General features: G+C 37.4%; 1 protein-coding gene across 6 annotated transcripts in view; it reads left to right on the top strand.

Moving 5' to 3' along the window:
* The window catches only part of PTPN3 (protein tyrosine phosphatase non-receptor type 3), a 123,040-nt gene that overhangs the window by 62,728 nt on the left and 34,358 nt on the right, over positions 1 to 25,954 (top strand). For all 6 annotated transcript variants that reach the window (XM_014264315.3, XM_074546544.1, XM_014264316.3 and 3 more), the window contains 4 exons: positions 4,135 to 4,198; positions 9,257 to 9,429; positions 14,193 to 14,327; positions 15,824 to 16,000. In XM_014264315.3, the coding sequence (XP_014119790.2) occupies positions 4,135 to 4,198; positions 9,257 to 9,429; positions 14,193 to 14,327; positions 15,824 to 16,000 (549 nt within the window). The remainder of the gene's footprint in view (positions 1 to 4,134; positions 4,199 to 9,256; positions 9,430 to 14,192; positions 14,328 to 15,823; positions 16,001 to 25,954) is intronic.

Raw genomic sequence — 25,954 nt, 5'->3', positions numbered from 1 at the left:
AAATCAGTCTCAATTTAAATTCTCGGGGAAAATACACTGCATGGTCTCTGGATTTTTTTTTTTTTCTTTGCTGTGAGTTGCATTTCAATTTCCTGGGATATACTGCAATCATTCTGGGTAAATGCTTGTCAATAATAATGCTCTCATGCAGCAGCATAGTGAAAACTTGTATTTTCCCATTTCTAATGCACATTGAAGCATAAAAGACATGTCTTTCATCTTTGTGCCTTGAGTGCTGCTCCTTCATGCATCAGCCTCTCAGCTTCTTTCAGCTGCTGCAGGTTTTAAAAACTGCCAGCTGGAGGCACGTTTTCTGTCTTCTGCCAGTCTTGTTCTGCCAACTTAGTTGACTTAAGTAATATATGAATTGATAATAGTTGTTTCTGAAAATCATAGAGTAATGACATTGTAAAATCTGTGACTATGAATTTTTTCAAGGAAGAGAAAAATAGTTTGTAGCACACAGGACAGGAGGAATCTACAACTTCCTGTGCTACTTTTACTCCTGAGAGCACAGAGGAATAAAACACAGATGCTAAAACATTTTTCACAAAAGCCTGTTCTCATTTACAGAAAAAAAATGAGGGAAGTAAAACCCACAGATTTTTCAGTTCAAATAATTCCCACTCTAAAATATGAGGTTTAGGCAGTAATATTTTCATCTGCCAGCTCATGCAGTTGTTCCAAGCTTTCCTACTTACTTGCTTTCTCTCTGCCTCTCTCTAAAAATTTAATTTCATCTTGAAAGCAAAAGCTCCCTTCACAGGGGCTAAGTTTTGATATTTTATTCCTGGCATCTTGCATGAGTTAATCATAATTCTTTGTGCAGTAATGGTGTCCATTCCCTGATCCCACCAAAACAAGCAAACATTGAAAATCACCAGAGTGGAGTTGCTTGGGATGTATTTGTAGTATAGATTCTCACTTTCATTTTAGATCTCAAAGCAGGATATATTTCTGCAATGCCTGAAGTGGCTTTTTTTTAGGCTCTTTATGTAACACCAATTGTATCAAGTGATTTTTCCTATGGACTGTGTGAACTTCACCATTAACGAGTTAGAACTCAAGGTGGCAGCAAACACCATCGAAGCACTCTTTTAAAAATTTTAAGCAAAATACTCTGCAGGGGATGACAACAATACAGCTATGCCATATGGTAGTAGTCAAAGGGGACCAAAAGTTTTCAGGAACAGAGGCAGTGAGAGAGCTCTGCCTTGGCAAAAAGATGCTTTTCAATCAAAGCAACCTACGTAAAGAGCTGACTGATCAGTCAGTGACAATGCAAGTCAAGATAGGTTTAAAAAATAGCTTTGGATTTAATGCAATGTTTTGTTCACTCTGCAGAGTTATTCTCAAGGGTGCTTAACAGTTATGTGGTAATTTCCAAATTTTCCAAGTAAATAATTATGGCAAAAACATACAAATACTCTCTATATCAGCAGCAACTAAAGTTAGGTAGTAAATGCTATTTTGTGTATGCCGTTTCACTGCTTTGAAAATTTCAGAGAAACTGCTTGAGGAGTGCATAATACATTGCTAGTTAAAACTTGGAAAGCAAGTATCTTGCATAGCAAATTGGACAGAATCTTTTTTCAGTGGCAAAGTATAGGATTTACAGGTAAAGAAATTTTCTCTTTGCTTCAAGTCACAAGTATCAGCTGTTAGTACTAAGTTCTAGGACAGGACTGCCAGTTTAATCAAAAATTAGCAATTCTGTGGCCCACGGAGTGACAAATCTATTTTGATGCTTGTGAATGATAGGAAGATGGGACCCAAAAGATCCATCATTCTTAATATGCTACAACTAGTGAGTGCTTTTTAAGTAAACCATGAAAGTTAATGATTTGTGAATATTGCATAGTCACTGAACAGATTATTGGTGAGAGAGAAGGGCCGCTGAGCCACCAGTTATAATAACAGTAAATGCATTCTATTAATATAATTTTTGAGTATGGCATCTTCAAGAACTTGTTAAGTCTAAGTGCTTTGATACCTTAATCTCCTAGATTTTTTTCTAGATTTTACTAGGTGTGTACATTCAGTCAGTTTGTGGGCATAACATTGCAAATGATTTTTAGTTATTGTAAAATGAAAATGTCAGAGTAGGAAGTGTTCTTCATGCCTGAACTAAGTAGATTTAGTTGTACTTTAAGAAGAATGAATGGAATTGAGAAGGGTATTCTATTTAGGAGAAGGTCAAAATAAAGAGACTTAATGCCCTGATTTGGCTTGAAGTGATTATATGGTCATGCACTAAATCATGGGGCTTGTTTTGGTTTTGATGGAGTTTTGGTAGTTTTTTGTTTGCTTGCTTCAGGGTTTTTCAAGAAAAAGCAGGAAGTAGTGGAGAGTGATTGAGGGAGTTTTGGTACATTAGAATGCTGGCTACCTTTTTGTTGTTGGGTGGAGGGTTTTTCACTTAGTCTGCCAGGTTAGTTTTCTGTGTCCTGCATTTCAGCTGGCTCCATGTTGGGGTAAGACCAGACCATGGTTGCAACTATGGAGTAATTCCAACAACTTGTTTGTTGAAGTTTAGTCTAGTCAAGAAATGTGGTAAGAAAGAACCAGAAGCACAAAACTTGAGTGGTACTAGTTCAGCCAGAGTAGCACTAGAATCAACAAAGAATTAATATACGATGAATTGCAGCTCAGTAAATACAACTGAAAATTTCTGACTTGTCAGGTAGTTCAGAATCAAGAGCTTTTAGATGAGCAATGCAGATCACTGATGTTTGAGGCAGCAAGTCAAATGACACAAGTATTTTAAGAGTTGACCTAACAGGAGAGGTGGATATGATTTCAATTTTCCATTAATTTTCACATCAGTTTGTCTTGTTGAAGAATAGTGTTGAAATACCTGTTTCTTTCTGGTTCTGTAATTGATGGAGAAAAGCATTTTCTGAAAATGGCATTGTTTTCCACCTCTTGTGCAGGAAGAGGGATAGATAATTCCATTAATATTCTTGTTAGTAACTGGCAAATTTACTGTCCTGTGAAGAGAGAATAAATTTGCCAGTTAAATAAATTTATCCTCCTTGAAGGATGTTGCTCTATAACTCAAGTGCCTCTCCCATGAGCAGTTGGGAATGAGTTTTTATCCCATCCCACTTGATGAGAGTAGTGCAGAAACTGTGCCAAACTGAGAGGACTTTCAACAAAGTTCATACCTGATGTCCAACATCCTGTAAAGCATCCATTCTCAAAACTATTATGAGACTTTTAGCAGTAAACTTACAAAACTCTTTCATGATTTTTTTTCAGGCAAATATGACTTGTTTAGGCCTTAAATAGGTTTCCTTAAGGCCTCCGTAAGATTCCAGCTGACGGTAGATTAGAGATTTCTTTGTCCAAAAATGCAGGTTTTCAGTTACTGAAGTAGAACTATTGCAGAGAAAATTTAGGTATTTTAGACAAATCTTGTTTTGCTGTGGGAAGGTGTGCAGGTGGGTAGAAGTTTGTTTAATTTAGCAAAACTGATAAGTGTATAATTAAAATGAAAATTGCTTGAGCACCAACTCCAGTTGTAATCTTTACCTTAGAAAATATGTATTCACACTGTGTATATTTAAAAAGATGTGTTCAGTTCTAAAATTACCACATAAATTACATAGCAATGTTAATGAAGTGAAAAATATATTAACACTCATTCCTACAGTTTTCATCCTTCTAAAATGATGATTTTATCTAGAGATTTTTGGTCACTGATTAAGACAAATACATGATATCTTTCACGTTATGAAACCAATTCTGCAAAGCCTCTGCAAAGTTTCAGTTGTTGTAAGACCAACCTTGTCATGTCATTAGGGTCTTAAATTTTGTTCCTTTAGTCACAGTTGTCATATGACTCTAAAGTTATACAAAAGTTGACACATTTAACATTTGTGCAGCTTAGTGTAGAAGATGTCATCGAGTTTTTTGCTGCAAGAATAGATTTGGTGGGAGAGAACTGCTGTGAACTATTTAAAGATTAAACGAGGACATCTATTTGCCACTCAACACAAGAGATGGCTGCATATTATTCATTGAATATTTTACAGCTCTAATCTTTCAGGCTCACTGTACACAATATTATTTTTCCTTGTTTTATCACTCTAAACATTGCTCGGTATTTCATGGTCTGTTTCTGTCTTTTAGGGTGAACATCTTAAAAATTTCCTTTAAAAGGAAAAAGTTTTTTATACAACAACGGCAAAAACATGTAAGTAGTCCTCTAATATTGTTTTGCTCTAGTGACCATATTCAATATTTTGTATTGAATGTAACCTACAAACTGCTGATCAAAAGTCTCTCTAGGGATAATGTGCCTTTGAAACTCTGTTTTGTTAACTTGGTCTTGCTGTTCTGGTCTGCCTATTCCCTTTCTTTTTCCCTTTTATTGTTTCCTTTCCAACACTGAATCTCTCCACTTTCAGTCTGTTAGACCCTAACTTTCCCATAGAGGCTTCTTCTCCCTTGGAGACTTCGGGGAAATGCATATCTCCATCCTTTCTCCTTTCTCCAATATCTATTAACATAGCATATTTCTCCTTTCTCACCAGCATCTGCTGCTCTTTCCCTTGTCGCTCTCCCTGCCCTGTAGAGTTCCTTGATGCAGTGAATCTACTAAACTGCTTGTCCCAACTAGGGGGAGTTTGTGAGGTCCCTTCAGCTTATGGGGCTCAGAGCTCAGGAAGAAAGCAAGGTTCCTGGAGGAAAGGAGAGCTTTGCAGATGAGAAACATGAGGTTGAAAAGGGAAATAGCCCACTTGCTGCTCTGTGTAACATGGAGGGCTTTAGGAGTCGGCAAATTATATGAAGGCAGTTGATAAAGCACACATAAAATTTTTCAACTGTTAAGAGATGGCTTCTGTTAGTTGCTTTGTGCTCTTTGCAGAACAATTGAAATATTAGTCTATTTAATGGGGAAGGAAATGTTGATTACTGATTATTATTGTGCTGCCACAATATGAAAAAAAAAATATATTTTTTACAAAGAGCATTGATTATTTAATATGACAGGAAAAAAAACCCTTCTCAGAAACTAGTGATCAGCAGATGTATAAATATTTTAATTCACTTGAAGACAAAGCTTAATAAAAGGAAAATGTTAACTTGTATCTAAAGTTCATGGAGGCTCTTTCTGGTAGTACACAAGCTCTTAAATTTATAGAAACTGTGTTACAAGACCACCTCTTGACCCACATAGATTAGAAGGTCTTGCTGAACGCAGATTTCTAAGGAGGCCTTTTTAGTTTTACCCAAATAGAAAATGTTTTTTTCTTTTTTTCTTTTCTGTGTGCCCTTTTTTTTCCCATTTTGGTGGGCTCTTTGAAATTTGAGGAGTGTGCAAGTATGTACATGTTACGTTTCAGGACTCACGTTTGAGAAGAGTTAGTTTCCAGACACAATGTTACAGCACTAATGATTGCACACACAGATAGTATGCACAGAGTGTGTCCTTACACATTGTAGGGGGATCTTAAATTTTTTTTACTAGCTGTAAGTTTCTAAATATGTTGTCTATATGCAGATGTTTTGCAGTCTGTTCATTTTTATTACACTGCACGAAGAAATGAGTGGTTGATAGATCATTCTACTCAATTCTGAGTGTAAATACTTGCAAGTAATAACTTCTCTCCTGGGTTTGAGGATTAAAAATTCACTGATAAATAGTAATTTTAAAATCTAAATATTTCAAATATACAGATAAGTGCAGGCTTTCAGACAGCAGCTTCCAAATGATCTGTGAGAATAAATGTAGTAACAGAACTTTCTGAGAATGATTAGTACAACAGGGCTTGGAACTCAATGATTTTAAGTCCCTTTCACTCAAACCATTTTATGATTCTCTGAAAATGAGTGTATTCACAATGGTTTTGTAATATGGAAGAATAAAGTGTCAATATAGAACCATCTGTGGACTTAATGTAAAATATGTGTGTTCATTACATAAAGAATTGACTGCTGTCAAATGTAGAATTTTTGTCTCTGGAGACCTGTGTCACTTTTGAAGAGAGCAGCAATCTTAATTTGTTCAATTAAACATTTGATAAATGATGACAGTTCAAGGCTCTTGATTCCTTTAGCTTACCTTCTCTTAAGTGATCATAGTTCTTTGTTTCATAACCTCCAGAGATGACAGTAATACACGCAGTGTCATGCTTAAAGAGCTACAGAACTGTAAGAAAAATAAGGCCAGCTGCATGACCTTTTTACTCCTTCTCAGTTTATATGAAAAAGCAGACCAGGTGTGCCACTGAATCTGTGGACACATCCATCCTTGTCAGCCCCCTTCGTTTGAAATTTAGGGCATCAGGTGTGCAGTGCTCTGGTGGTGTTGCTTGGAAAAGCTTGCTGGTGCTGTGCAGAGGGAGAGAGGGGAGTGGAGTCCTAGGGTTTCTCCGGAATAGCGGGATGCTTGAGGGGTGTGTGAGGGCAGATGACTGCATTGGTGCCAGTCTTCAAAATGATCAGTTTTTTGCTTGGAAAAACAGAAGCAAATAGGTAAATGAATCTGAAAGTAAGAGAGATGAAAGAGTGTGAGGAAAGCAGAGAAGATACTGTATATTCTTAGGCAAGGTTTGACTAAAGAGGATGAGAGTGCCATAGAACCTCTTTTATATTTTATATGTCATATTTAGATTCAAAAATGTACAGGAAGTTCCCAAAGGCAATGGATTTGCAGTCCCCTGGGATGTCCCATGTTTCATTGATTTGTTCTTCTTATTTCATTTACTCCATTTTTCTTTCCTTATGCACCTTTTCTGAAAAAAAACAGCTTACCTTATCTCACTCTTTCCCTTCTACTCACCTTCTCTTTTACCCTCCCCCTGCTCCAGTCTGTTGATCAGCTGCTTGATTAGGAGTATGCAGTATTTCTTTTTCTACTGAAGAGCCAAATAAGGACTTGGGAGCAAGACTGATGAATCAGTGAATGTCTGATGCTAGAGAAGCTCATGACATGTAGGCTTAATGAAGGGTGCAGGATTTAAGGTAGGAATAGGAACTATGCTGTTTAAAGGCAACATTTTGTACCTTTCAGAAATGAAATTTTATTTTCAATGTGCTTACCTAATGTTTAAAAACACTTCATATGTTGCATACTAAAATATATCTTCACTTTTAATGCTGTAGATATTTTCAGATTTTCTGTTAATGGAGTGAGTAGGCATACAACTGATGCAGGAATTCTTCCATATGCTGAACTAGCAAAAGACTTTAGTTACGTGGTATTGTTCCCATTACCTCAAATTTCTCTAACCCTCATTTCTTGATAATCATGGAAATGCCATTCTTTTAGAAATTGAGTTGAGAAGTATGATGGGCATTATATCCCACTAGAACTCTCCTCACCTTTAAAAAAATACACAGATTGAACAGCATAACTTGCAAGGTGGCCTGTTAGTGAGGCAGATTGTTACTAACAAAAGATTATGTTAGTCTAAAAATCAAATAAACTTTTGTGAAACTTCTCAAAATATTTTTCCTAGCTTAAATTCATGTTGAAACTTTCAGCCCACTTAAAGGCTGCTAAGAAGGTTCTGTGACAACAGAAAAGGACACTTGTAAAAAGCAAAATTAATTGCTGCTATCAAACCTAAATTTAAAAAGAGAATATTAGATATACTTAGTTCCTTATCTTTATACTATAGCCTTTCAGTATAATTGAGATGTTTGGATAAAATAATTTTTGTGGCAATTGAAAGGCCAGTGCTTCAGACCAACAAAAATATCTATACACTTATTTGTCTGCTGGAGTAGTAAAACCTTCAAGTGGTATTCAACCAACAGGGAGTATGTCAGAAACAACATTTGTCATTAAACCTTTGTGATGTGTGCTTGGTGTATTTCAAGAAATTCTGAGTTAAGATTTGCTATGCTTTCCTGCTTTGTTTTATGTAACTACTTAGAAGCAATTGTGGTAGCTGACAAATTGTTTCCAATATGCAAGAGACTCAAATAACAAACCCACATCTTGAAAAGAAAATATGTTTTAAATGCTTTAATAGATATAGGGAAAACGTTCCTTAAAGACTGTAATCAGTTAAATGTTTTGCAGTGCTTATGTAAAATCAAGAGGAAATATTTTTTTCCCTTGAGAGTCTCACTGTTTTTCTTAAAAGCCACAGATTCTCTGGACTAGACATGAAGTGATTTGCAGAAAGCAGGCTTGGTCTCAGATATGTGTCAATTGTAATAGGCTGCTTAGGAATAAAAAAAAAAACACAAGAAAAACAGATTGACTATACCAGCCAAAATGGTTTGTAGCTACTTCCCAACAGGATTGTTGCTGTGAACAAGCAAAAGGTTGCCTGTCTAATTATATGTTGAGATGTCAAAATTAGTCGTAATTTAGAGGAGCTAGAAAAGATGAGTGATGAGAACTTGTTTTTTCACTGAAGTGCTGAGCTATGCTGGCAATTGTCTCAGGTCTCGTTACCTTTATTTCTACTCTTTGCTTTGCTCTCATTCCACTTTCTTTGCATCAATAAGTAGATTAGCTAACCAAAGCTTTCTCTTGTACAAAACTCTTGGGATAAACATTGATGGCACAATTGTGTTGCACTCATGTTTCACTGGCACTTTGGCACTGAAGTTACTTGTGAGAGTTTGCATCGAGACGCAAGTTTCATATTCTGCTGTCTTCTGAACCTCCTCATTGTGGCCTCACATTATCATCCAAGCAGGAGTGGATTTCAACAGCAGTAGCAGCGGCTCCAGTCCCATCAGAAGTATTTTCTTTCCCCAAAGAAAGATCACTGTTAACATCTTCAGTTTCTTCTGAAAGAATATCAAGAATATGCTTTTTGCATATTATGGCACTTGAAAGAACATTATTGAATTGAAGCCTTACATGAAGAGTTTGAATTCAAAGAATGAGGGGTTTTTTTCTTTTGACATTGCACCCTTAATTGAATGTTTTAAATTTTGTTTGTCTTAAGAGGTCAAAGTCTCACTGGAAACCTGAAAATATATTTATCAGTATAACAGGATACTCATATATGCAAAATCTTCCCCACTCTAGACTTAAATATTTTATTAGCACTTCATGAACTTGTAAAGTGCGCATTTTGCAGTTTGTAATTTCAAATAGCCATAGAGGTATTTTCGCCATCTCCAGCTCAAAATCTACTGTATACTGGGTTTTGTTTGTTTGTTTGTTTGCCACAATGTATTCTTCATGTTTAAGCTTAAAATAATTCTTGGTTTTTTATGATCTTGTTTACTGTTTCATCTACTTGTATATGTTGAAACATGGTGTTCCCTACTGTTGCAGAATGAATCCAGAGAGCATATTGTTGCCTTCAACATGTTAAATTACAGAGCATGCAAAAATCTTTGGAAATCTTGTGTAGAGCATCACACATTTTTTCAGGCAAAGAAGTCACTACCTCATGAAAAAAAGATATTATCACATTATTGGACTCTGGGTTCTAGAAATCCAGCAAAGTAAGTATTGTGTGAAAGCATGTTTTGTTCTTTGATGGGAATGGGAGGATTTGTGTCAGTAGTAGCTCAAGTTGGAGTGGCAGAGTTCAGTCCTGTCCATAGCTTTGTTCTAGTCTATATATGAACCATTTGACAAGTTATATGGTTGTGGTTTCACTTTCTGCAATGTGATCTCCTTACAGTAGAACTTTTCTTATAATTGCCTCAAAAGGTGTTTGGATATATGTTTTACTACTATTTTTTCAACTTGTTGCTTCAGTCTGAAGTATAAAAACACTGGAAAGGAAAAAATGTCATGTAGCTAATGATCCGGTAAGAGAATTTGCAGAACAGATTTGTTTGGCAATGTTTAGCCATTAGTGTCATACACATATTCTGTTTAATATGTTAGGGCAGTTTCTGGAGTGCATCACACCAACCACTTATTACTGACACAAAGATTAAAAACTTTTCCCATTCAGGTATTCAAGATAGCCGTGTTGTGACACTTCTAATCCTTTATTTGTCTCATTGGATTCTTCTAGTTACAAAGCACTAGAAACACTAGTGTTAGTTTCCTAGTGTTAAGATTTAGTTACCAGGAAGTAATTATTTAGAGCCTGTGATTTTCTTATACGAAGCTGGGATTATTCCTCCCCATATGCAGTTACTGAGCCCTATTGTCATTAAAGTTAAGCTGCCAGTTTATTGTCCAGTCACATGACATTGTAATGTCCCTCTCCATTTCTTTGCAGTTAGCCCTTATTTGGCTATCCTGTGTGATTTTTTTTACTCTGCTCTTTTACTTTAGGGGCTTTTACATTTTTTTGATAAGTATCAGTCACAGTGATTTCTTCCATTATGTTGATTTGTTCTGTTGTTACATTTATCAACAATTCAGCTACAAAGATGTCATGTCCTGTGGCTTCATTGTCTCATCCATCCCGTCCCAATCCACCTACCCCACCCCCCAAAAACATTCTGTAATGAAACATATTAAAAAAATTTCATATTAATAGTGAATGAAAAAGAAAGTCTTGTGTCATTATCCTCTCTGGATGTGAGATTCTGAGGGGGTTCTTTGACCCTTTGATGATCTGTAGACTCTCTAGAAACCTGCTTCGTCTCATGATTCTTGGAGAAGTATTTTATTGGGTTTTTTGGCTAAGAAAACAATAAAATACTTTGTGGGTAGTGTCTTTTTGTGAGTTTTTTGTAGCGTGTTCTCTTAACAGTTTAACTTTACATATAATTTGTCAGAGATTTTCTGTCTTCTATTTGGATAAGCTTCAACTTCTGAATGATATCAACATGCTTCAAATGGCTCCTCAGACTTTGGTGGCTCTCTGGCTTTTCACACTGATGCCTCTTGATACTGCAGAAATTAATACCAAGTGCACTGCTATTGCTTGTGAATGAAGCAATTAACCCCTGAGGGCAATGTAGGAATTCTGATAAAATGTTATGCTTTTTACTGGAGTATAATTCCATGTTTTCACCTAGTACTAGGTCATAGCTAGATGATCTGGTTTCTAGGACATGGGAAAAAAAACCCTAGTTGTACAAACAGTATTCTAATTTTCTAATATTTTAAAAATCCTTATTTTTAGAATTAACTCTGTAGTGGAGGTGTTGAGGTGACTCAAAGTCTGTTGGATTGTCAGGGCATGGAGTCCTTTATTTCTTTCAAATTTGCAAAGAGATTGAAAATCCTGATCCTCCTATAGGACAGATATATACACACATTGATTCCACAGTCTTTGTAATGTTAAGAAAGAAAACAGTATGAGTTCCAAAGGGTACCGGTTTAGTATAATTTCATTTTTTTACCAAACATTTTAATTTCGACAAATCTGGTCTTACAATATCTTGATAGTCTGTAGCATACAGGACAGTTCTCAATATTGATTTGAATTACTAAGAATTTATTCCTTTCAAGTAATTTCAATGCTCTGAGACATTGTCTCTGCTGAATTGCTTACTTAGAGTTCTAAGGAATCTCCAGGAGGAGAATCAGTTATGGAGATACTTTCCATCAGCTTAGGGTAACCTCTTAGGCCTTGTTTATAACAGCAGTAAGCACAAATTTTGGGATCTACATGAGGAAGAGGTAACTCAGCAACCATTGCTATGAAAGACTCCTTAACTACATAGGAAGCAACAGTAATTTTGAAAAGCTTTGAGTAGTTCCTATGAACTCAGCAAATTATTTTCTCAAAAGATTTAAGAACAATTGTGAAAAAGTCACTTCTGAGGTCAGATATCACATATTGAAAATTTTTACTTTCTGACTTGTTCATGATTGTGGAATCATAAACAAGATTTTTGTAAGATTTTCCATGTTCCTTTTCAAGGATGCACTGACCTCATGTGGAAGTTACACAACTAAAAAAGTGACTCTGCATTCTCCCTTATGAAAGGGAAGAAATTTTTGCATTGTATAAATCAAACAAACACAGGCAAACCAAACCACAAAACTAAATGTGCACACAAAAGTTCCACTGACCACAGCGTGCAGTCCTGGAGATTTTAAGACTGACTTGTATTCAAAAATTCTTTTCATGCAGCTTCCATCAGCTTTGAAGGCTGCCACTTTCAGGTTTTACCATCTTAAGTATCACAGTTTTTCCTATGCAATTTGTGGCTTTCTTGTTCTATGTTCTACACTTATTTGAGGCAGATAGCCTGGCATTTATTGCATCAGTTCAAATAGTTGCAGTACTTGAGTACAATTCTTATTTGCACGTACCTGTGCCCTTCTTGATACTCTTAGCTTGAGGTACTAGAGGCATTCCATTTAAATTAAGCTGCTGAGTTGTATAAATCACTTGTAAGCCTTGTTCAAGGAGCAGACTGAATCACATCTCCCAGATTCTGAGGTAAATTCTGGCCTGAACGCTGAATAACCTCTCGTAGATGCATTCTCATTCCTTGTTGAAAAGCTAAAAAATGTATCTGTATTTTTCACCAAGGATAGCTTCAGTAATAGATAGGAGAAAGGAAGCATCATTTACAGATAGTACAGTCCATTCCAGAAAGGCTTTGGCAGCCTCCCAGAATGTTTGCTGAGAAATATGCTGATCTTTGGCATTTGAAGGGCATCTACTTGAATTCATGAAATTATTTAACTTCTATGCCTTAACTGAGATGTTTAGAGACTTACCCTATAAGTGATTTTTGTGGTCAGGATTAGGGGTTTAATATTAGAATTAGGGCTTAGGGTTCTGGCTTCCATCATAACACAAGTTATGTTGCTTTTCAAGTTGTCTGTGTTGGAAAATGCCTCAACAGCCACTGTAAAAATGAAAAGCTTATTAATATGGATTTCTTCGCAGTGCATTTTTTATAATGCATCATCTTTTTCCAGTCTTTCTCTCTGCTCCAACTATCTAAGGGTTCTTTGAAAGACATCTGTTTCTGAAGAAGATGAGTAGCTGGTACCTTGTCATTGTATTCAAAAGTGTTAGAAAAATAAAATAGTTAGTATAGCCAAAAGCTTCTGATGGGCTGATGGGCTTTGTTTACTAAGCATGGAAACATACATGAGTAACTGATTGTAGTATGTAGATGCTTCATACCAAGTTTTTCCTCTGTTTTCTATACATGGAGAAGCTTCTAAAGTACATTTAGAAAATGAGGGAATTGATTTCCTTTAAAATCATGAACAAGATATGCAAAATACTTCAGTATATATGAAAAAAATAATAATGGGTTGCTTTTTCTTTGACTTATATTAGCAAAAAGTAGTACAATGCAAAGCATGCTTAAGGTTTGATTTTAGCATAATACCCACAGCTTTGGTAACATTTTTATTTTATTTATTATTAATTCTTTTTTAATGCTATGTAAAATTGGGGCTTTTCAGCTCTGTAGTAAGATCCTTACATAGCCTGCTAGCCCAGCTGCCCATTATGTACAGTTTAGAGCTTAATAGGCCAAAGGTGTTTTCTCTGTAACTAATAAATTGTTTCTTCTATGAGAAATCCTAGGCCTGTAAACTTAAAAGTGAGCAGCTTATCTCTCAGCTTGACTCATGGAATGCTGTATAAAATGATGCATAAGGGTTAGGTTATCTCAATTTCAGTCTACTTCAAGATTTTCTTTATGCTGTGTATTTTCACTATTAAGATACTTTTACTGCTTTCCTAGCTGTGGTGCTTATCCTGTTGCAGCCCTTTTCTTCTCAAATCTTTCTTCTTCTTGTCAAAAGAAGCAGTCCAGACCTGGAAATCTTATTTTCATGTCAGATTTTTTTAATGGTTTATCTGTACAAAGAATACATCACTCCAAGGTGGCTTCCTTTCACAATAGAGTCTTGTCTGTTTTAGCTCTTAATGAGGCAGCAGGTAGATGGGTAAAGTTGTCCTGTGCTCAGTGAAGCTCTTGCTGAGTTGTTACCCCTTTGTGAATATTAACAGGGAAGCTTCAGAACATATTACCTGTATTTGAACTGTCTTTTGTCAGGCACTCAGTTCAGTACCAGTAGGACATACTGAATTTCCTGTTTCCCCCTCTGTCTTCTTAAACACAATTGGGTTAAAAATAATTATCAGAAAAAGTTATTTTTATCCAGGCTTATGATAAGCAATGGAACAGGGATTAACAATCACTTTTATTGTCAGAGATGAGGGACAGCAAATGTCTCTGTGAGAATGTAAATGCATAAATAAGGAGGGGTTAGCACAGAGGGATGCTTTAAATTATTAGGTTGACTTTCATAAGCATATTTTATTTCATTTTTCTATGCAAAATAACTCACCTATAGATGTTTTATATCTTTTCAGGTCTGTAAACAACCAGTACTGCAGAAAAGTGATAGGTGGGATGGTTTGGAACCCATCTATGAGAAGATCCTTATCAGTTGAGCACCTAGAGACCAAAAGCCTTCCTTCTCGATCACCTCCTGTTACCCCCAACTGGTAAATCCATTTTCAGCCTTTTCTGCACCTTCTAGCCTCCTACCATTTCTAACTGTATATACTCTAGCAGAATAATTATGTAGTGTGTACAGATATATTTAAACATTTTTATTCTGAGAATATATGTGACAACAGAAGCATAGGTGTCACCTCAATTTTAGCAAGGCTTTCATGCTGTCTGCCAAAATCTTTTACACAAGTTAAGACATTATTTTTCTGGATGGGTGGACAAGAAGATGGTTTAAAAAAAAATGTTCAAATGGTTGAATCACTGGACTGAGGGGAGTTGTTAATGGGTCACACTCCACCTGGACAACAAAAAAAGGTAGATGACTGCAGGGGTTGCTCTTGAGACCTGTCCTGCTTAACCTCTTTATGACCTAGAGGAGGCAATGGTATGGTTGATCATAAAGTTTGCAGGTGGCACCAAACTGGGAGGTGAGTCAATAAGCCTGGGGCCAGGGCTGCTCTTCAAAGTAATCTCGATAATCTGGAGAAATGGGCCAATAGGAAATGTGTGAAAATCAACAGAGACAAAAATAGTGTCCTGGGAAATAAGACCCCAGTGTAACAGTATTGTCTACAGTGCAGCTTTCTGGAAAACAGCCTGGTAATCTTTATAGGCAGAAGTGGTACATGAGCCATCTGGTATGCCTCGACAGCAAACAAGTCCAACTTGGCAGAATTGACAGAGTTCTAGGTAGTAGGTGAGTGGAAGTGATGCCCTTTTGGCCCAGCATTCTCTAGATTTCATTAGAATGCTGCAGCCCTTTTTGTCTGCAAATATAAAACAGACACAAACTGGAGCAAGCTCTGCAAAAACCACCAGCCCCAAGGCAGTCAGGAGGCTGGAGCATCTACCCTGTGAGAAGAGTCTGATGTAGTGGCACATGTTGAACCTGGAGAAGCAGGGGTTGCCCAGATGCCTTATGACAGCCCAGAATTACGTAGGAGGAGGCCAGCTACAGGATTAGGCTGGGTTTTTCACAATAGGATGGTGGGAGATGGGGCAACAAGTATATGTTGAAACAAAAGAGGTTTTGTCATGTTATAATGGAAAAACTGCTTCACCACATGGTCAGTCATTGCCTGGGGAAGCTTTGTGGTCTCCATCCTTCAGATTTTTTGAGATATGAGTGAATAAAGTCTTAAGCAGCCTACTCTGGCCTTAGTGACCCTGCTTTGAGCAGAAGATTGGACTAGGTGACCTCCATTAGTCCTTTCCAACCCGAATCATCCTATGATTAAAACATGATAATATAAGTTGCATTTTACAGGGGGAGAAACACAAATCAGTTCAGTGTACTGAACCTAGCAGTGTATGATTGCCTTGTACACCTTACAGAATGCTTAAAAATTGATTATTTTGAAGTGAGACTTATAGGCCTGGTATGAAGATTCAGATCATAACTGCAATAGGGTAGAAGTTTTTCTTATATAAAGTTTCATGAAATATTCTAATCTTCCCCTTTGTGTTTGTATTCTGTGTTTTTAAGGCGGAGTCCTAGACTACGTCATGAAATCCGCAAACCACGGCACTCATCTGTAGATAACCTTACGAATGAGATTAGTTATATTACTGAAACAGAGGATGTTTTTTACACATATAAGGGCTCTCCAACATCAAAGGACAGTGATTCAGAGTTCTCTCAGAACCGTAGTCCGCAGAGGAGGTAAGGACTTGGGCAACCAATCCATTGCTTATTTCGATGTTTTTTAAAAGCACCAAACAAAAAACCCAAAGAGCTGTAGTGTGGAACAGTCACAATCAGTTGTAATGCTACAATGAGTTCAAGCAGTTTTGTTTGCATAAGCTTTGTTTTGAACAATTGCTATACTGCAAATGCCATGACACAAAATGCAAGTCAAAAGCATACCAACCCTTCATCATTAAACAATACATAGTAGTTGAACTGTTAGTAAAATTAGAAGAACTACTAAGTCATGTCTGTTCAAATCTGTAATATCCTCTTTCCTAGTAGCTTTTGCAACCCTTTCCTACCTGTCAGAAACCCTTTTTTGTGGGCAGAAAGACTTAGTGAACTCTTTTAAGAGTTCGCTCACGTTCCACATCATCAGCTCAGCCTTGTCAGTTGAAAGAGGTATTGCATTTGGGTGTACACAAGAACTTCATAATGCTGGTGGTCATCCATCTTTTTCTTCTTCAGAGGAACTGTCGATGGCTTATCTAAAGGCAGTGTCTGCTTTTTGGCTGTATTCCTTGAGGACCTACTTTGTTCTCCTCTGCTGTGCCTTAACAACTGCTAGGTTTGCTGCCAGGAGTTGAAGCACCTGTCTTTGTGCACTCTGATTATTTGTTCATGTATTACATTGTATGTATGGCTACACTTATTTCTTAAGGAATATCAGATTATTGCAAATGTACGAAGTCATTAATTGTTCAGTCTCAAAAAGAAAACAGTTACTTTAAAACTTGGAGCTGCGGAGAATGCTGTGTATTGAAATGCATGTTCCTTTGTAGCACTGCAAAAGAAAAATGGTTTTTAGTGATGCCTAGTGACTTTAAGGCAAGGTGTATTTTGAGAAGCAATGTCTTAATGGAAGCTGATAGGACTCACCTGCCTCTGTGATATTGTGCAGGTACTAAATACAGCTTTAAATTCCGATTTTCTTAAAATTCTATAATAATAATATTGTGACATTATAGCAGAGAGTTTTCAAATTAAAAAAGAGAAAATTGACATGTTGTATGCATATTTGGATTTTGTTACTCTTTTGAGTATATTAAGTGTTTTGAGTTTGTCACTTCATTTTTCTATATTTCTGACTGGAAGACATCTGAACCTTAATACAATTTATTATTACTAATGGCAGTAGTAGCCATGATAATACATAAAAGTTAGGCCTTTAGATTTTGTGAATAGCCATAGATAGGAAACCATGTCTTTGCTGTGTTTCAAAGTTTGCAGATGATACACTTTTAGAAGTATTTTCTGAGTAAAAATACTGAGAGGCAGACATAAGAAGAGATGATGAGGGTAGAAGCTGTAGACAGAAAATTATGTTCCCATGCTGTGTTTTGTGACTGGCAAATTGTGTCCTGCCAGCTAGCACATTGTAGGACTTCTTTTATTTTGCTTTTTCTTTTCTTCCCCTGTAGTTTTTTCTTTCCTTCCTGTTTCAGTTATCTTACACCTATTGAGAATGGAGTGGAAATTCCTGCCTTCATGCCTTTTCACAGACAATGAAAAAAAGGATGTTCTAAATTTGAAAATAGCGCATTCATTTATTTTCTGAGTCCTAGTGACTGTGCTGAATCTTAGTAATATCACTCACTGTGGAGATTTTTACTGTTACTACCACATATAAATCATTGCTTTTTTTCTTGCATCTTATGGATAAGATGTATTATCCCTAATGCATTATCAGGTTTTTTGGGTATGTTTATAATATTTGATACTCTGCAAGTAAATGAAAAAATGCCTGCATAAATCTGAGTCATTAAATTCAATTTGTGTGGTTTGGAAGAAGAATGGAATAAATGATCCTGTGTTGTATTGACTGTTAGATTTTTGTGAAATAAAATAGTTATTTATCATTTCCTTTTTACAATTGAGGTAAAATAGTAGTCATTAAAAAAACCTCACTTTTTCTCTACACTGAAGTTTCTTAGTCCACATTCCATTTGTTTTTCCTTTTGCAATCTTACAGTAGTTATTACTTACTTCACTTCCTTTGTTGAAAGATGCAAAATGAAATTAAGCATGTTTGTGTAGTAAAATCTTTCCATGAATGCTGAATATTGATGGATAGAATCCTACCCTATCAGCTAAATCTGTTTTGTAAGAAAAAAGTTTACCTTGCATATCCTTAGTATTAAATGTGGATGTTTCCCCTGGGCTTTTGCCCACACACATTGAACAGGTTTAACCCACAGCTGGTTATTTTTAAAGGCAGACTGATGGGCTTGTCCAGGGAATTCTTTTTTACTGCAATTTTTGCTTTGTCTAGCCTGGCATAGTGCTTGAAGATTACCACTGTTGCAGTCTGTCTTGATAAAGGTACCACTACAGTTTCCAAATTTGGAATAAGGAGAGACTCACAGATGTAGAGGAACAAGTCATCCTTGCTGATTTGCCTTCCCTGACACCACTCTCATCTGTATGCTACTGTGTCACTTAAGGGGAAAAGGTACAGGAAAAATAAAATAGTCATACTGAAGTATGTGATATTGTTTCAGTATCAGGTTGGGAAATTCCAAAACATCCTTGATTTATGCAGTGACCTTTGAATCAAACTTGGTTTTAACTGGGGCATTAGACTAGTTGTTTTGGAATCATGTGCTTTGATATGCTTGATCTTTTATCAGGTATTAGGTTTTCTCCTGAGAGGCTGCACTGGCCATCCCCAGTGCAAGGTCTGGTTCTTGGCATTAGTAGCTTAAAAAAAAAAAAAGGCGACTTAATATGTGTAGGATTCTTCATACATGAACTCTTAGAAGAAGCTAAAAGAAAAACTCCTTAAAATAAACTAGCCTACCCTTTATCCTCAAGTAAATAAGTGAAAATTTAAACTGCTATAATGATTTCACTGGTATCCATATGGTAAGGTGTTTGGTTTAAATTTTAAATGCTTTAATAATGCACTTTTAAAACACTTGGTGAGCTTGAAATATCAAGATCTGCCATGAAAACTTAAATCCAATGTAACCAAATACTATTTATGGGTCTTTGGACTTGATTTTTTCTTGTTTTCATTTTTCCTTTCCTTTTTCTCAAGCATCTTTGGGTACATGAGGTGTGATACATATGTTCACCCTTCATTAGGCAATGAGAAATGAAAACAAACTAATGACAAGAAATGAAAACTGAAAACCACGGTGTTGTTTAATGTTCTTAACCTCCAGGAATCCAGCTGTGGGAAGCCACATGGTTTTCTACCATTCAGTATAAAAAGGAGCATACTCCATTCTTCTCTGTTCATGGACTTAAGGTTTTCATCTGGCTTTGTGAGGAGACCCATGTTGTGGCCAGCACCTGCACCTGCCCCTTAAATGAATGTTAGTAAGCTCAGGTTTCTTTAAGAAAAGAAGATGTTACATGCAAAGGATTGCTGAAACAAACAGTAATTTATTTTGGCTGCTCAGAATAATCTTAGCTGTGTTACCTGCACAGGAGTTGTTTCCCCTTTCCCTTATATGAGGAGAAGAGCTTATTTTTGACCTTGTAAATTCTGGTTTAATGGCTTGTGGTTTTTAAAATATTTTTAACTTGTTTTTTTTTATATCATAGATAAAATAGTTTGGAGTATTTATATAGCTGTTGTTTGCCCTCTTAATGCCTTTCTTCCTGATTTTGAATGCACTTTTCTGAATGGGAAGGATACTTGTCAGGAAGAATATATAAATTTGCGTTGGTTTAACCCTAGCCAGCAACCAAGCACCATGCAGCCACTCACCCATTGGTTCCCCCACCAATGGAATCAGGGAGAGAGAACCAGAATTGTAAAGGCTAGAAAGGCCATAGGCTGAGATAATTACAGTTAAAAAGGGAAAAAAGCCATGCACAGAAGCCTAACAAGACCAGGAATTAATTCTCTGCTTCCCATGGTGTCATGGTTTGAGCCTCGCACAGAGCCAGTGCCCCCCATGAAAATGCCTCACCCTGGTGTCTGCTGTGAGATGTGACCAGGAATAAGCAAAACAGGCTCTAACTTAAACATAAAGACCACTTTATTACTTAAACTACAGGAAAATAGGGAGAGACTATAAGGAAAAAGAAGAAAAGAATTGAAAACCTTACAAAAAAAACCATTTTCCTCCTCCCCCACCACCTGACTTTCCCAATCCAATACATTCTCCCAAAACAACTGCCCAGCCTTGGCCCCACACGTTAGTATACTCAAACATCAGTTCATGAAGAGGAAAGGAGTCCTTCTCGTTCCATAGGCTTCTCCTGGAAACACACTGAAACCTCGTGTGCTTCTCTGTCACTTCGGCACCGCCCGGAAAAAAAAGTCCCTTTGCCGCTTGTGACATTTTCCTTCCATGCCCAGTGCTCTCACCACTGCGCATGGCCAGAGCTGCTTTTAGGGTTGTCTTTCAAGGATGCCTTGTCTCACTCCAAAAAGGCACAGTCTCTGCTTTGGGACATCTGTCCCCCCCATATTTTTCCAACCCCCTGGGGCCGGGGGGTCCTCACGAAGAACCTTCCTGGTTTTGAGGCACTGCCTCCCCCTAAATGCAGTCTGTGTCACAGGAACAACTGAGTCCATAGCCACGAGAAAAGTCCAGCCAAAAGGCCACTCCAAATCATCTCTCCCCATCCAATCATCTCCACATTCTTCGGGCCAAAGTCCTTGTCTCATCTCATCTCTCATCTCCCTTCTTATTCAGCTTCGAGGAGGATTAGCATTTTTGCAAGGCCCCAATCATGCAAGAAAGGGTTAAAAGTTTTCAGTCTCTGCTGTCGGTCCCGGAGCGACTCCCACGCACGCTGCCCACACGCTGCCGCTCCGGCCGGGCAGTCTTCCTCCCTCCTTCTCCTCCTGGCTGGCTGCTCTCCTGGGGGGGGGCTGGCTGCCCGAGGGCTGACTCTCTGGGACCTTCCACCCTTCCATCCTCGAAGCCCCCCCGAAGCCCCCTCAACCCCATCTCTGTCCAGGCCCCGGGCCTACCGCATGGCCGGCCCCTCCCCCGCCCAGCAGCAGCGGGCTGGGCGGGGGAAGAGATCTGACCTCTTCGCCCGACGATGTCCCAAAGAGGAAAGTGCCAAGGGCAGTGCCTTGCTTTTAACCCCTGTGTATTCTCGGAGGTGTGTCCAAACCCCACTGGCCACACCGGACGCCAGTCTCAAACCCAAAACCTTCATTGGTTTGACCACAGCTTCCCAGAATTCCCACTCCTTCCTGGTCAAACCACGACACATGGGCAGGCAGGTGTTCTGCCATCTCTGGGAGGTCAGGGCCCCCTCACATATAACAGTGACTTGGGAAGACAAACTCCATCACTCTGAATTCTCCTCCTTCCTACTTCTTTTCCCCACTTTATACTCTGAGCATGATGGCACAAGGTCTGGAATATCCCTTTGGTCAGTTGGGGTCACTGGTCCTGGCTGTGTCTCCTCCCAACCTCCCAAGCACCCAAAACTTCCTCATCAGCATGGCAGTATGAAAAGCAGCAAATGCCTTGGTTCTGTGTAAACCCCACTCAGCAATAACAAAAATATCTCTGTATGATCAGCCCTGCACAAATCCAAAACACAATTCAACAGAAATCCAAAGCAGAGCCCTATACTGGACATTGTGAAGAAAATAACCTCAGTCAAAACCATCACAATATACAAGGTGCTAAAGAGAACAAATAACTGGCTTATTGGCTTGTAAAAGTAACCTGATAAGCTGTGTGGAGGAGGGTCTTGTTATCTGATTTGTATTCAGTTTCTCCTGTTCACCTTGTAATTAAATAAACTGAACAGTCTATTTGGTTTGGAGCAGCAGATTGTGTAGGAGCAAGTGTTTTGGTACTTTTTTAGAGTAGATTTGCTGGCCTAATGGAAAAGATTAGTGAAATTTTCTGTCTAACCAGAAAGAAGATTATTGTAAAACATATTTCTAAGTGATAAGGCATAGTAACAGTCAGCAAGAAAAGCTTCCTGACAGGTGAGATGCTATAGATCATATATTAGGAGTCATATATTGATTGATGAGATAAATCTGGCAAGATATTCACAGGTGCAGGCATATGATGCGTGAGAACCAGAAGGCTGGGGGAGTCAAGGAGGGGTTGGTCACATTGTTGCCTTGCTCTGCCAAAAGAGAATTATCAAGAATATAGAGCCAATACTTCTTGGAGATGCAGAGCAAAAACGTGAGGTATTGGACACAAGTTATAGCTAGGGAAATGCTCAAAAGATAATTGGGGGGGGAATCATGTATAAAAAGGCTAAAATAATCATTTTGATTATTTTAGCCTTTTTATACATCAGCAAAAAGGTGGAGTTATTTCCATCTTTGGAGAACCTCAGAACACAACATGGCTTGCCAACCTAAATACCCTCACCTAGCTCTGATGTCTGTTCTTTGAATAAGAGTTTATGTGATCTCTCATGTTCCCTTCCAACATAAATTATTTTGAGTCTATAATTCTTCTTGTTATAAATGCAATATATATTTTCATAAACGTTTGTCTGAGATGCTTGCAAAGCTATAAGCATCTTTCAATTTGCATTGTAAAACTATCTTTTGCTAGTGATACAGATGGAGTAATGTGTGCAGCCCCAGAGCTGGAGGGGAAGGAAATGAAATGATGAACTAATATACAGAACGGACATTCACTTGCACTGTGCTATGAATTTCTGGAAGTGCACATACGTTCCTAGTGTGAGTGTGATGCATCATCTGGTGAAGGTATTGCACTGAAAATAGATTTCCTGAACGGATGCTGCATTTGTTCAATTCTTTTAGCTTAGCATTTGATAGACAATAACTGTAGCTGCATAGTGAGCTTTGGTGAATGTACTATGGGAACACATCATTAATTTAACTAAAATATGATTTTTCATGAGAGGAAAATTTTTAAAGCTTTACTGTTGATAAAAGTACTCTTCAGATTTATCCAGCCGAGTCCCTGTAGCTGCTTTTTGGGTAGAAAATTGCAAATGAGAGAACCCTGCCCTTGGTTTAAACTGTTATTTATCTTTAGTACTAATCATACACAGATATGATAATTTCTTTGTTTCTACAAAATCTGTTGTATTTCACAAAATTCTATTGCCCTTGTTTGTGTGCTTCAGCCTATCTCAAGGAAGATATCCTAATACTAGACAGTGGAGCTGGGAATGTTTCAATTAGTTTCAAGTTAGAATTATAATGCTACTACTAATAGACTTTAAGTTTTATGTGCTTTTCCACACAAATATACATGAAAATAGTACATGTATATATTTTGCTTAGATGTCAACTTTGCTTTTTAAATATATATCCTTATTCAAATATGCTACACTTTCCTTGCCAGTTCAAACTGCAATAATTTTGCATCTAAATGGAAAGTATCAAAGTTGAATTGCAAATCTGTGATAAGGCAAACCTTGCAGCAGCCCAAGCAGTTGCTGTGCATCAAAACACATGAAACTTTCTTGGCAAGCCAGTAAACTGGGCACCGTCAATAGGGGCAATGCAGAGTAACAAAGTATTCCTTTGAAGGTGGTGGTAGCAGTTAACAAATGACTGAAATTTCTAGGAAATCACCGAAAAGCTTGTGTATGCCATGAAGTCATCAAGGTTTCTGTACTGATTCTCTTAATTATGCAGTACAAAAAACTTATGACACTTTACACAGTTATTCTCTTCACAGAAATGCTGAATATTCTGAGTATAAATTCCTCTAAAAGGCAGCAGAAAGGCGTTGCTGCAAGTACTTTCCACTTATTTTGCTTATGAATAAAAAACCCCAGTTGTAATAGTGAGTCCTCAGAGAAGAGCTGATAATGGAAATGCTGGCGTACTCACTTTTTTCCAGCCCTGCAGGTGTTACAATGAAAGAAGCTTTAAGAACTTCAAGAACAGCCCAAGGGCAAAACCTACAGATGTTTCCTTCAGTTGTTTGTAAAGGGGGAGTTTTGCTACAGTGCTATTGTTTCAGTTGACCCTTTTCTCTCGGGGTTTTATTCTGCTGTAGTTCATCATCCTCAGTTCTCAGAATAGCAGAATTCCCTGGTAGGTCACACCAAAATGAGGAGGAGGGGTCTTTCCTTAAAACCTTTCCATTCTGTCCTTTTGCCAGAAGAGGAGAGTTAGACTTTTCAGGGAAAAGACCTATATTTAAAGGTAATTGTCAATAGATCAATCCATACTGAATGCAAGATTGAAATGGCATAATATTAGTTATATTGCGAAGTGAGGAAGAGAAATTACCTGCAGTTTTGAAGTGATTGCTTGTTTGCTGCACCAATGGAAAGCTTAATCTCCTTGCAAGGAAGGGCTCTCTTCCTTGATGAAAAAGTTGAATGGCTGGTCTGGTGAGTGTTGTCTTTCATTGACTTAAAATACAGTCCTTGTATGTTGTGAAATGGGGATGATAGCTTAAGTGTAACACTGTGTAGCCAAAAAAAAAAATCACCTAGTTATTCATGTTTAAGGTATTTCATCATATTGCTAAGTAATTAAATGATATAAATACTATTTAACTGTGTTGGGTGCAAAATTCTGCAGCTCTAGCATGCTGACCTACTGAGGACTTAGGGAAGGTGCAACTGTGCTGTGTCTGATGAATTCTTTTAGACTATGAATTTGGTTGCTTTTCTCGGTCAAATATTTGGTCACCTTTCTTCCCAATTTAAAAGGTCACAGAATTTTCAGTCAATCATTTAGAGCTGATGTGTTTGAATTAAGGTGCAATAATTTAACAAATAAATCTTCATCAAATAGTACTAAGAATTTATATCCCATATTCAAGTCTCCAAAGGTAGAGATAATGAAAAATTTACTGTAAGTTTATAGAAGGTCTATGAATGAAACCCCAAGTAGGTTTTTTTTCTTTCTCTTTACCTCTTTCTCTTGGGAAGATAGAGTGGAGATAATATATTAAAACCAGGGCATTCTGTTGATTGTCATCACAATTCTATGTCTGTAAGTTTTTGATGAAGACTCTTGAAAGGGTTTACTCAGGGCAATTTTTATTCTGCACAGGATTTGGTAATAGGTCTCCTGTGGCAAAATGTAAAAAAGATGTTGCTTCATGAGAATAAGCATTGGAAATAGCAGGTTTCATTGTTCTTTGTCTAACAAGGAAATCCATTAGCTTAATGAAATAAATTCAGTGTTTTTTTATTTTTAGTGTGGCTTCCTAAGGAAATAAGGCTTATGTCATTGTACAGCCCCTCTGCCTCTGTTTCCACTTGAGAATATTTGGACAATGCAATCAGATGTAAAGTAGGAGATGAGTTTTTGAATATGCAAATTTTCTCAAGATTAGTGAAAACCAATGACTAGGCAGGAAAAATCCCAAAACTTTAAGATGACATTGTCCTCTCACTGGGGAGTTAAAGTACAAGTTCAGTATTTGTCCTATTTAGATGTGGGTTGGTCAGGCAGCAGGTGAATTTGCATTCCCAGAGGATCTGCTTACACTTGGAGGGCAAAACTTCTCTGGGGATTGTGGACAAACAGAACAAGAGATATTAGTGGGTGAATGGAGGTGGATGTCAGTGGGGTCAGAAGTTAGATATGACTGTAATAAAAGGGGAAAAAGCTTAATGTTTTAAAAGTATTTAAAGTACACAGAACTCAAACCTCCAAAATTCCCCAGGCATCAAGCTTTACCGTCTCTGCCTCTCAAGGAAGAATTTCTTCATATTGTCAAATTACATACAAGGAATCTTAGCTAGACTGATACTGGTGCTATTTTTACTGTAATTTTAGTGAAATGTAGTAGGTAACTCCTAGTATTAACGATGATTTAGAGAGCATGAGTTGAAATTTTAACAGCATACTGTGGATGGCCTCCTATAACTTGGCAATTTAGCAAGTCTACTTTCAAACTGAACTACTTCACATATTTTTTCCAGCATGGACATATACCACTCCAGGATTTTTGGTCACTCCTTAAATGAATTTGTAAAATTATCCAGTCTGACTTAAACTTTGCTTTGTAGGAACCTTTTTTGGTA

This window comes from Zonotrichia albicollis, chromosome 1, assembly GCF_047830755.1.
Source record: "Zonotrichia albicollis isolate bZonAlb1 chromosome 1, bZonAlb1.hap1, whole genome shotgun sequence".
NCBI classification, from domain to species: Eukaryota; Metazoa; Chordata; class Aves; order Passeriformes; family Passerellidae; genus Zonotrichia; species Zonotrichia albicollis.
This window is presented reverse-complemented; position numbering and strand designations above follow the sequence as displayed.